This window comes from Humulus lupulus, chromosome 4 (assembly GCF_963169125.1).
Source record: "Humulus lupulus chromosome 4, drHumLupu1.1, whole genome shotgun sequence".
NCBI classification, from domain to species: domain Eukaryota; kingdom Viridiplantae; phylum Streptophyta; class Magnoliopsida; order Rosales; family Cannabaceae; genus Humulus; species Humulus lupulus.
Genome location: NC_084796.1, coordinates 16701372 through 16713980, shown reverse-complemented (window position 1 = coordinate 16713980; position 12609 = coordinate 16701372). Strand labels below are relative to the sequence as shown.

The following is a 12609-nucleotide window of genomic DNA, read 5'->3' as shown; positions in this document are numbered from 1 at the left end:
GTGAAACCTCTAGCCACCAAACGAGCTTTGAATCTTTCTATACTCCCATCAGCCTTTTGTTTTACTGAAAAGATCCATTTACATCCCACAGTCTTCTTTCCAGGAGGTAAATCAGTAATCATCCATGTCCCATTCTTTACAAGGACTCGGATCTCTTCTAGAACAGCAGCCTTCCATTCAGGTATCAAAAGAGCTTCAAGAATAGTCTTTGGAATCTGAATCTGATCTAGGGCTGAGATGAAAACTCTGAAGTTTTGAGACAAACTTGAGTATGACAAATAATTTCGAAGTGGGTGTTGAGTGCATGACCTGACTCCTTTTCTCTGAGCAATTGGCTTGTCTAACTCTGAATCACACTCAATACGAGGGTCAAGTTCAGTTTCTTCTTGCACAATCTTAGGATTGATTGGTCTCGGATTGGACTCATGGCTTTGCTGAACTGGCACAGGCTGTTCACAAGTTTTCCTTCTTGTATAAACCTTGATATTATTTTTTGGAGAAAGAAGGGGAATAGATTGAAATGGAGGTTCAGGATGTGTAGACTTAGGACAAGTACTAGTTGATGACTGGTCAAGATGTGTAGACTTAGGACAAGTACTAGTTGATGGCTGGTCTAGAGGTGTTGGAATTGATGAATGAAGTTTATGAGTATTTGGCAGATTCGAATCTATAATCCATTCCCAATTCTGTGATTCATGGCTGTAGTTCTCCCCCTGAATTGTAGAGTTGGAGAAGTATGGAAGGTGTTCAAAGAAAGTTGCATCTATTGAGTGAAAAAATTTCTTAGAAGTAGGACAATAACAATTGTATCCCTTCTTGTTGGGTGAGTATCCAACAAAGATACATCTTGTGGCTCTTGCATCCAATTTACCTCGATTTTGACTACGAATATGGACAAATACAGTACATCCAAAGACTTTGAGAGGAATTTGCGAAGCCAAGTGAGATTTTGGAAAGTATTCAAGGAAAGTTTGCATTGGAGTTCTGAACTTTAGAATTCTAGAAGGCTGCAGCAAGAACCGCTTCCCCCCGAAATCTCTTAGGAACAGTAGAAGTGAAGAGCAATGATCGAGCCACCTCAAGCAAATGTCTATTTTTGCGTTCTGCCACTCCATTTTGTTGTGGTGTGTCCACGCATGAACTTTGATGAACGATCCCATTAGAAACAAGGTAAGGGCCAAGCGAGGAATTGAAGAAATCTCTTGCATTATCTGTTTTGAGCACTTGAATTTTCATTTGGAATTGGGTTTGAACCATAGCATGAAAGTTTTTGAAAATTCGACTTGCTTCAGATTTTTTCATAAGAAAGGTCCAACTTAGGCGTGTGTGATCATCTACCAATAACAAGAACCATCTGGCACCAGTGGTATTGGATATTTTTGTAGGTCCCCAAATATCACCATGAATGAGAGAGAAATGATGAGATGATTTATAGGGCTGAGGAGGATAGTTGCTGCGGGTATGTTTTGAAAATTGGCAAACATCACATTGGAATAGTTTTGGATTTTTATTATTGAATAACGAGGGAAACAAGCGCTTTATATACATAAAATTAGGATGACCTAATCATTGGTGCCACAACATAATTTCACTATCCTTACTAGACTCAAAACTGACATTTTGACACTGATAACTAGGAACACGACATGAAGAGGAATTGTTTCCTTTGAGGTTGTATAAGCCAGAGCAAAGTTCAGCATTGCCAATCGTCCTCCCCGAATCCAGATCCTGAAAAACACAAGAGTTTGTCCAGAATTTAGTTTCACCGTTCAAATCTTTATTAAGTTTGCTAACTGAGAGCAAATTACAGTCAAGATCAGGAACAAATAAGACTGAATAAAGAGTCAGGGTTTTAGAGAGATGTATGGTTCCTTTCCCAGCAACTATGGCATGAGAACCATTTGCTATCCGAACGATATGACGACTCTTAGCTGGAGAGTATTGAGAGAAAAATGACTTGTCACCTGTCACGTGATCTGATGCGCCAGAATCGACAATCCAAGGGCTAGAAGATGACTTTGCAACATGTAGATAATGATTATCAGACCTTGGCTGAGTGACTGCCCCTAAATCAGAAGCCATGGTTGATTGAGAAGGCCTATTGAATAGCTGTTGAAGCATCTCAAGCTGATCTTTTGTGAAAGGCACATTTTGCACATTTGGCAGGGTCTTTTCAGCTTCAACTGAGGCCATATTGCTTCTGCTATCCCGATCTCGTCTTGGTTTCCAATCCGGTGGTTTGCCGTGCAGCACCCAACAAGTCTCCTTGTAGTGCCTAGGTTTCTTACAATGATCACACCATGGTCTACCTTTACGAGACCGATTGTCATGATGTTGAGGCCCCCCACGACTATTAAACGCTGTTGAATCGGGTATGACCTGATTTTTGAGGGCTACCAAGGCTGATCCATCCATTTCTACAGCAGATTCAGGCTGTCCCATCATCACTTTCCTGCGACTTTCCTCTCTACGAACCTCAGAAAAAGCCTCCCGAAGACTAGGTAGAGGTTTGGTACTGAGTATACGACCTCTCACCTCATCTAAGGATTTATTAAGGCCCAAAAGAAACTTGAAAACACGTCTTTTCTCAGTGATTCATTTGAATTGATTGTTGTCATCTAGACACCTCCATTCATAAATTTCAAAGAGATCTAGTTGCTGCCAACATCGATTAAGGGTAGAGAAGTATGTGGTAACGGAGTTTTCACCTTGTCGAAGGTCGTGGAGGAGGTTTTCCACATGCAACAATTCAGAAGTATTATCTTGGTTGGAGTAAGTATCTCGGGCTGCTTCCCAAATATCTTGTGCTGTTTTGTAGAGAAGAAAATTCTCACTGACTTCAGTTGTCATTGAGTTGATTAGCCAAGACATCACCAAGTTGTTCTCAGCACGCCAGCTCCTATATTGCGGGTCATCAACACTTGGTTGAACGGCAACCCCAGTAAGATAGTCGTCATGTCCTCGACCACTGATGAACATCATAACAGATTGGGACCATTGAAGATAATTCTGACCATTGAGTTGTGACTGGTCACTGGAATAACAGTGCTATCTGATGGGAGCAAAGTGACTGGAGTTGAAGATTTATGAGAATTAGTGGTGGAAGAGGAGTCGCCACTCTTTGGAGATGTGTTTCCACCATTTGCCATTGAAGCAAATAGCAAGAGATAACAGATTACGATGAAATAATGATAAAGAGTAGTTGACAGAAGGGTTGTACTTCTGAGGAGCAGGAGCTCTGTTTTGGTTAATGAAAAACAGAGGTGAACAGAGAAGCCAACTATTGCTCTGATACTATGAAGCTTACTGTGGTAAAAGAATAATTTTATTCTGTATCTTTTTCATAGAGTATAGGGGTATATATATACATACATAGCAACTAATTAATACAGAAGAGGAAACGATACCTAGGAAAATAAAAATACAGCTGTAAATAGGAAATAAGCATAACAGTAAATCTACTAACTAGGAAAAGAGAGCAGTAATAAATACACTTGAATATGTATCGACATCTTGATATTCTACATAGCATTCTCATGTTAAATACACCTTATGCTTCTCCTATAAATGTGTTTTAGTTTCAGAGAAGATGTAGAACTAAACCCGACTAGTTTTTTTCAGAAACAATTGCCTAAAAGGAAATATATATACATTTCCTTGAAAACTCTAAAATGCCGTGCTATTCAGATAGATTTTAAAAACAAACTTTAGCAATCATAATTCAGTTTACAATGGCCAAACGCAACTTACACAGTAGAATAGCCAAAAAGGAAAGGGGAATGGATGTAGAACACAGTAATTAAGAAAAGAAACTGGATTAAAACTGGCAGTTGCGTTCAACTAAACCAAATATATAACTCAAAGTCTTTATGAGAGTACTTACATATTAAAGTGAACCAACACAATAATTTGTATTCCACTCACCATCAACCAGCCATTTCAACATCACAAGGCTTGTTTCCTTCCTCATTTGATGAGTTAATTACATTTACAATATCATCAATTCTTAGAGGAGAGTGCCTAACCATATACTGAAACATAACCTGCAAACATAAATTCCAAAAAACAGTGAGAGGTATAGCATACTAGAAAGTCTAGAAGTACTAATGACTACATTGCCCAATTCACCCAAATTATATACGGCATATTAAGAACCGAAAGGAATCACCATCGCGAGCACCCAGCTTAGCACCAACACAGCCCAACCCAGTTGGTACACTTCCTACCTTGTAACATGGTCCGTTTAAGAGCTAGGGCAATAGAGGTTGTTCTGACTAATGTTCATGTGCAATTAAGTTTTCCCCCCTTTGTTTGACTTAGTGGCATCTAGTATAATGGACTACCAAGAAAAAGATGACCACTGAGAAATATAAATTGTATATATCTTTTTTCACAAACCTTAGAATAACTATCTGCAAAAGCACGTGCTCTATTGACCTTGCCAATATAGTGTAAATCAGCCTTCTCGAAATTCCCATCCACAATACTCAATCCTCCATCACCAATAGCAAAACGGAGAAGATTTCCAGAATGCAACCCTAACTGAGAAGTAAAGAAATATAATAATTAAATTTCCACAAAGTTGAACAGCTTCAACAGACTTTGTGGGCTATGGAGACATGAGCACAAGTTCCATTACAGCCTGTGACTGCACAAAAATAAAAACAATCAATTGGTATTACCTTCTGTACGAACTCCTGTTCTAAGAAGCCAAGTACTACAGGAGGATCATCTGATGTTGTCACTTTGCAATCATCATGGAGTTCTAATACCACCTGATATTAAAAAAAGGCCAATATATGATGACATTATGGAATCTCTACTTAATAATATGACCAAACCAAACAGAAAAATATACACATGCAATAGACATTGAAAAAATGCATGAGAAAACAAACACCTGTTGTTGGCTTAGAGCCTGTCCTTTGTTATCTGTATCAACAACATAATGACTACAGCCCTCATCCTTCCAAACTAATGTCAATGGTGTATTACCTGGTTGATAATGCGCATGCCTGGGAAGAGACAAAAGGAACGGCATAAGAATATGGTGCTTATAAACATATTCTATAAACACAAGGTTACAGAGTGAAAACAGACTTCTTTAGCATACAGAGATATTGATGAAATGAAATTTAACAAAACAATAAATTTCTGGAACTGTTATAATTCATTAACAGTTAGGGATGCATTCTGTAACCTTGGATATTCACATAAAATTCAAAAGATCTCAAAGCTAATAAAAGAAATGGAATAGCACTATTACATTATAGTCTCCCAGTGATTTCTTTAATCAACTCCAACATGAGCTCCAAAAAAGAGAAAAATTTAACAATACAAGCAAGAAAAGGGCATAAGAGAAAGGCTTACTTATTGTAAAACAATAGACCGTCCTTTACATAAGGCACTTCTCCTCTATAAGCTGCATGGAAACCACTCTGATCACAGCTGTAAACGGGGACCAAACTAAACCTGTACTTGTGGAAATGTGAGGGAGGTTCACAAGCTCCAGTCTCAGCAAGCTTGGAGTTCATCCAAAAAAACCTGAACTCCGAACTACAATCATACAAAGAGTAACCCCGCCAGCACAACATGTCGATAACGTAGTAAGTTTGATCCGGCTGCGTATAGGAACCCCAGCTAGACAAATTAACAAACAGTTGGAGTGCAATACAAAAACGGAGCAAGATTTTTTAGAATCATTTACCTCATGAAATATGCAGTCAAGTATGGAATAGGATTGAGCCGGCCCAGAAACGTCCTTGGATCGGGACCCGTTGGGCAGTTTAGATGGAAAATGGTGAAGTACAGACCCGTTTCGTTGTCTACTGATTGTCGTGCCGTTTGATGCAACGACGAAGCATCTCTTCCCAGAAGGCCTCGCAAATACATACCTATACAAATATAACATGAGCATACATACATACATACACATGGACACATACATATATATTATGGATTGAAGGAACGAACCAGTCATGGGGCAATCGATCAGGGACGTCGATCATCCACTCAGGGAGCATAAGCTGTCTCGCGAACCACTTTCGAGCCTCTGAGCCTTTCAGCTTCGAAGCTTGGTGAACATCGAGGTCATTCGAAGATGTCCCTGGTTCGTGTTCGGTTTGGGAATCGGGCTCGGGTTCCGGTACGAGCTCGATATCTTCGGACCCAGAGGCATGTTCGAGGGAGAGTAAAGTAGAAGCCAAACAGCGAGCTTGAAGCTGAGCATCGCGACGGTTCTGCTCCTGCCGCCGCAGCGAGAGCTCCCTCCGCCTCTGTTGATCGGATATCGCCGGTCTCTTGTACTGACGACGCAAATCGTGAGGCGCCATTTCAGTTTTTAACCTTGAGCTGACTCTTCCCGATTTTGAAGCTCACTATAGCACTAAACAACGTCGTTTAAGGATCGTTTTGTCCATAAACTGTCTTTTGGGGGGATTTTGCTTGAATACCCCTACGGAAATGATGCTGCATGGAGAGCCAGACCCACACGAATTAGACCCCAGTCACCAAGGAAATTAGAAGGGAAATTTGATAAATCATGCTTATATTAGCTTAATAATTAAAATTTGAACCAAAGTTAACCACCATATGATATCAATGCTCATCTTTCATTTAATACCAAAAATACCCCTCTCATAACACCTTTCCTCTATATTCTCCCTCTTCCTCTCTACCTCTCTTCACCATACCTCTCTTCACCATACATTCTCTCTCACTCTCTCTTCACCATACGTTTTACACACAAGATTTTTATACTAAAATCTTGCAAGAAAGATACACATTCGGACATTGTGGATTGTTTGAGGAGAAACACCAAGCTTTGTGTTATTTTTGCTCATAGTGAAGAGATTAAATGGGTAAGTGATTTTCTTTGATTCTTGTTGTTGTTGGTTGCTTTTATGATTCATAATGTTGTTTAGATGTTGGATCTGTAGTTTGTTGGTATTTTTGGCTGTTTTTTTTTGTGAAAATCGTGTTATGTGAAAATCTGCGTTTTCTTGGGTTCCCTGAGTTTTTTCTAAATGCCCGATAGAGGCCCGATATAGGCACGATAGTTGTTGAGTTTCAAGGTTAGGGATGAAGGTCCGATGGCAACCCGATGGTTGCCCGATAGTTTGGTTACCCGATGGTTATAAAGGTACGATGGCTACTCGATGGTTGCCCGATTATTATTTTAAATCTATACCCCCTTTTAAGTACGATAATGGATCGATAGTAGTCTGATATGTGCCCGATTGTTATTATTAAGTTACTGCGGGCCTAATAGTACGATGGTACACGATGTTACCCGATACTTGCCCGATATTAGTGTTTTAAGTGATCAAAAACATAAATAAAACTTTGCCCGATACCGCCCGATATGGGCCGATGCTAGTACGATGCCAAAACATTTGAACTAAATTTCGACATTTTGTTGCCATTTACTGATTTTTTTTTCTTTGTACATGATAGGGTCAATTTTGTTCGCGTACTTAATGTATAATGGTGTTTGGGAGCGTGAAGGTAGAGATTGGGTTTTTAATGGAGCCGAAAATTTAACGTTCGAGTTGGAGAAGGACATAACTTACTCACAACTTGTTGAACTTTTGTACTCAGAGCTGGAGGTTGACAAAGTGCAGTATGACTTGAAATTAGAAGTGAATTATAAGTACATGAAAGGGTTAATGTATCGGCCTGAACTTATAAGGAATGACAAGGGTGTAAGCTTATATTTGTCAATGCTTTTGAAGAAGCCAGATGAATTTGTTCCCCTTTTTGTGACTTTGGTGGAGAAGAATATCATTGTTGATCGTAATCCTCCACCAAGTACTGTTAAGGATACTCGTAGTGAGGTTGGGACTTATGTTCCAGAAACAAATCCGGAGGTGCTGGTAGCCACTGCTGTACCTGAATCAAACCCTTTCATACCGACAGTTGATCATGAAGCACAGATGTCATTTCATGATGATTTTCCTGATTGTCCTGACCCTGAAAATGATTTTGAGGGCAATGACGATTTTCTTGATTATCCTGAACCTGATGCTGATTTTGATTGCAATGAAGATGTAAGAGACAACCAAGAAACAGAGGTCCGTTCTCAAGCTTTGAGCCTGAGTCCACTGTCGTACCAAATACCGAGGCAAACAACATGTAGAAGTAGACCCCGTAGAGAAGATCGCCAAACACCTGGTACAAGTAGTAGTCGTCCAGACGGAACAAATGATGCTAGAGAATTTAGTGATCCACTCTCTTCTTCGACATATTATAGTAAATTCAAAGCTCAGATGTTTACAAGAGAAGACATTGAGGATAATAGTCACTATATATCTATGGGTGGCACATCGGGCGGGGAGATTCATTTAGGAAAGTTTTTCAGAGACAAGGAACATTTAAAGAAGGTTGCTGGCTTGTTTGCAATGAAGAAGGGATTCGACTTTATAGTTAAGAAGTCTGGTACTGATGTTTGGTACATTACATGCAAGGATCCTGATTGTGGGTGGAGGTTAAGAGGGAAGAAGAAGCAACTTTCTAACATGTTCGAGGTGACAGCATTTGAAAATGTACACACATGTTCCCTCGATGTTCGAAAAAAAGATAACCGTCAAGCATCACCTTTGGTAGTTGCCGAACTGATCAAGGATAAATTCTCAGTTAACGGTTCAGATTATTTAGCCTCCAAAATAAGAGAAGATATGAAGAATTCTTTCGGGATCGAAATGAGTTATGAGAAGGCTTGGAGATGCAGAGAGAAAGCACTCCACATAGTTAGGGGTACGCCTGAAGCTTCATATTCGAAGTTACCTGGGTACTTGCACATGCTGCAGTTGAACAATCCCGATTTCATTACTGATTTCAAGGTAGACGAGGGTCGCTTCAAGTATTGCTTTTTTTCTCTGGGTGCTTGTAGGCGGGGATTCAAGTTTTGTCGACCTGTTATATGTATTGATGGGTCCTTCTTGAAAACTAGGTATGGTGGCCAAATGTTGTGTGCCGTGGCATTGGATTCAGACAGCCACATATTTCCGATTGCTTTCGCAATAGTTGACAGTGAGAACCACGACTCTTGGACCTATTTCATGAGGAAGTTGAAATAAGCGATTGGTGATGTTGAGAACTTAGCATTCGTATCAGATAGGCATCAAAGCATTGTTCATGCTTTGGAATTTGTCTTCCCTGATGCACCCCATGGCGCATGCTACCACCACATTATTATGAACGTGGCTAGCAAGTTCAAGACTGATTGCTTCACGGATCATATTTACAATTGTGCATACTCGTATAAGAAGACAGATTTTGAAAGAGAATTTGAGAAGATAAAAGCAATGGATGTTCGAGTTGCACTATATCTTGAGGGCATTGGATTTGAAAGATGGGTTCGTGCGTACTTTCCAGGGGACCGTTACAATGTAATGACAAGTAATTGGGCTGAAAGTTTCAACAGCAAAACTAAGGACGCAAGAGCCTTCCCGATCACTGCTTTTGTTGAATTCATCAGGTTTACTATTCAAACATGGTTTGCTACTCGAAAGGAAAACGCTGAAAAGTGTAGCACGACTCTATCACCAGTTATGGAGGGGGACTTGTCATGTCAATTTGAGAAATCTCGGTTCTTAAGCGTCGACAGAGCTGGACCTTATACATTTAATGTCCACCCCGGAGGAACAGTTCAGAGCGGTGGTATAGTTGATTTGGAGGCACGAACATGCAGTTGCGGCCTATTCCAAATCATGAAGATTCCTTGTCCACATGCATGTGCTGCTGCTCAAGAACGAAATATTAGCATGTACGCATTGTGCTCTCAATATTACACAAGAGAGAGTTGGAAGAGCACATATGAGGGGACAATTATGCCAGTTGGTGATGAGGATGATTGGGAATTGCCTGAAGACATTAAGAACATCCAAGTTGGAGTACCGATTGAGAAGAAACATGTAGGCCGACCGAAGAAGCAAAAGGTCGGACGAATTAGGAAAAATCGATATCCTTCTAATGGAGACAAGGTTGTGATACAACGATGTTGTAGCAAGTGTGGTGGTAAAGGGCACAACAAAGCGTCTTGCAAGTACCGAGGTTAAATTGTTTTGTTTGTATTCTAGTTGACCTATTATGTTTTATTTCTGCTTGAACTAGTAATATTTGTTATGTGCTGGATTTTGCAGGTTTTTTTCTGTTTTTTTCTCCATTATGAAACTCTTAAATATGTAATAATTCAGTGTTGATTCGATAGTACACGATGCCGGTACGAAAATGCACGATATTGTTTGTTGTATGATTATTTAAATGTATATTACAATATGGTACGACGTTGCTCGATGTAGTACGATAGTTAATGTACGACATTAGGGTACGATAATGTACGATATTGGTCCGATAATGGTACGATGGTATGGTTTCAGTACAGTTTCGTGAAATTTGTGAGGCATGTGAGGGTACGATAGAGTACGATAGTGATCGACGATAGTACGATGCAAAGATTAAGCACATTAAAATGTAGTAATTACAAAAAGAACAATAAAAAAAATTATACAATTCAAAAAAATTAAGACCGTTCAACATAAGTTTTGGTAGAATAAGTCTACACACCACCTTTGCCTAAAAAGTTTCATATTATTGTCAGTTACATTATCAAATGGTAGTTGTAGAAGCTTATGTTCAATATGCTCAATTACGTAACATTCGCAATCGCCACTGCATTAGAAAATAAACAATAATTTAATAAATTTTGTAATTAAGAAATAATAATTAATATGTGATATTTAATAAAGTTCACCTGGATTTTGTTTGCGGTACGAATTCACGTGGAGTGAGTTTCCAATCGAAGGGTCTGACCTGGCTCTCTGATGCTGTCAACTGAGGCGCGAGTATAACGTCATGGTTCTCAAATAAACCGGACTGTCGCAAGACCGACGGGAAAATGGTACACCAGTCAACCATCAAGCTGATCAAATCGTTTTCGGAAATTGATCCAATACTGGAGTCAAAGATGTTGAGCATCCACCCATTCAGGTCTGCCTCTACAGCTACCCAATGCAATTGGTCTTTCAAGAAGAGGGCAAAATAAATGAACTCCTTGTTCTGCCAACTCGATAAGAACTGGATTGCATCACCCCTAACCAGGTCCAATATACTGTCATCCCAACTAAATCTAGAGTAGTCAGAACCTGGAAAAGCGTCCCACCGAGCCTTCAATGATTCGGGAAAAATTGTAGGCATAACAACACATTTCTGAGGGTACATGTTAGGATAAAATTCTAGACGCCTCCTCATGAGATGGAATGCTGCATCTAAATGCTACATTAAAGGAAAATTAAGTCAGTAACCACATTATCGTACCAAAATAAATAAACAAAAAACTATCAGACATGAATATAGTAACTATCGTACCCCAATCGTACCATAATCGTACCCCAATCGTACATGAATATAGTAACAAAATAACAACAATAAAACCTTCTATCGTACCCATATCGTGCTAATGTCGTACCATCATCGTACCTTTATGGAAAAAACTAGTATTATACAACATCGTACCCACTAGCGTCCCACTGTCGTACCATCATCGTACATTATCGTACTACCATCGTACCTATATCGTCCCACTACAAATTCTAAAATCACGATGGTAATAGTAACTACTTAACAAATTATATCGTACCCCTATTGTGCTAATGTCGTACCACAATCGTACCATTGACATATAAACAATTTATAATTTGACACTTATAATTATCGTACTACCATCGTACACCAATCGTACCTATATCGTACCACTACATATAGAAACATTTAAATAAATTTTCAACATTATTTAATTATGAAGTTATAGAAAACTTACAGAGTCAGAAAGCCATGTCCTCGGAGTATGCAGTTTCAGGAACCAAGCAGCATCGTGTGTCCCTGAGAAGCATTCCCTCGGATATTTATTCCCAATGGTGCCAAGCAACCACTTATGAAAGGTCATAAGTAATTTACCATCAACAACCCTCAATGGATCCACATTCACTGCTGTCTTCGATTTCTTATTCCTTTTCCTCATTGCAGTGTACTCATCGAACCACCTAGGCCTCTTTCTTTCTCTCCTCTTCTCCGGTGCTGGTGGAGCTATGTTTAAGAATTGTACTTCAGAATCTTCAGTATCTCTGATTACAATAATTTGCATATCCTCTGGTGTGCGAAAAATGTGATCATCTACATCATCAGGTCTGTAATCGTTAGGGAGAATGTCTTCATCTACAGGAGACTGAGGGCCTTCTTCAGTGGACTGAGGGCCTTCTTCAGTGGACTGAGGGTGTGGATATGGAGCTGGCCTACTAAGATTTTCCATCATTGTCATCAGCTTCTGCAATTGACCCAAGATCTCGGATTGACCTTTAATAAGGGCACTTTGTTGCCCTTCAACATTTTCCAACCTGGCCAAAATCATAGAGTAGCCTGGTTGCTCAGCTTGGGAGGAGGTGCTGGCATGAGGTGTTGATGGGGGAACCTCAGGTGCCTCAGGTTGAGCTGGTGGAACCTCCTTAAAAATATTTGCTGCTTCTGCTTGCTCAGCTAACTTTTCAGCAAGCTTTTTAGCCTGGCTCTGTAAGGCTTCCTGTGTAGGCTGTCCATCGGGACCCACCTCTAGTT

At 39.8% G+C, this 12609-nt stretch overlaps 2 protein-coding genes across 2 annotated transcripts; both read right to left on the bottom strand.

Annotated features, from left to right (window-relative positions):
• Positions 1-3799: 3799 nt before the first annotated feature.
• LOC133830058 (uncharacterized) lies at positions 3800-6512 on the bottom strand. The gene is made up of 7 exons (XM_062259963.1): positions 5974-6512; positions 5708-5894; positions 5371-5621; positions 4901-5015; positions 4683-4775; positions 4399-4542; positions 3800-4043 (listed from the first exon to the last, which is right to left on the bottom strand). Exons 1-7 carry the CDS (start codon positions 6330-6332, stop codon positions 3927-3929), a joined length of 1266 nt encoding a protein of 421 aa, XP_062115947.1. The 5' UTR covers positions 6333-6512; the 3' UTR covers positions 3800-3926.
• Positions 6513-10669: 4157 nt separating this feature from the next.
• Positions 10670-12406, bottom strand: LOC133831941 (uncharacterized). The gene is made up of 2 exons (XM_062262343.1): positions 11819-12406; positions 10670-11274 (listed from the first exon to the last, which is right to left on the bottom strand). Exons 1-2 carry the CDS (start codon positions 12404-12406, stop codon positions 10750-10752), a joined length of 1113 nt encoding a protein of 370 aa, XP_062118327.1. The 3' UTR covers positions 10670-10749.
• Between the last annotated feature and the right edge of the window lie 203 nt (positions 12407-12609).

Excerpts from the sequence above, each read along its gene's own strand:
- LOC133831941 (XM_062262343.1), bottom strand. The coding sequence starts at position 12,406 with ATGATTTTGGCCAGGTTGGAAAATGTTGAAGGGCAACAAAGTGCCCTT. Across the intron at positions 11,275-11,818 it reads GGACATGGCTTTCTGACTCT|CATTTAGATGCAGCATTCCA; the intron begins GTAAGTTTTCTA and ends CCTTTAATGTAG.
- LOC133830058 (XM_062259963.1), bottom strand. The coding sequence starts at position 6,332 with ATGGCGCCTCACGATTTGCGTCGTCAGTACAAGAGACCGGCGATATCC. Across the intron at positions 5,016-5,370 it reads GGTCTATTGTTTTACAATAA|GCATGCGCATTATCAACCAG; the intron begins GTAAGCCTTTCT and ends GTCTCTTCCCAG. Across the intron at positions 4,543-4,682 it reads AACAGGAGTTCGTACAGAAG|TTAGGGTTGCATTCTGGAAA; the intron begins GTAATACCAATT and ends TTTACTTCTCAG.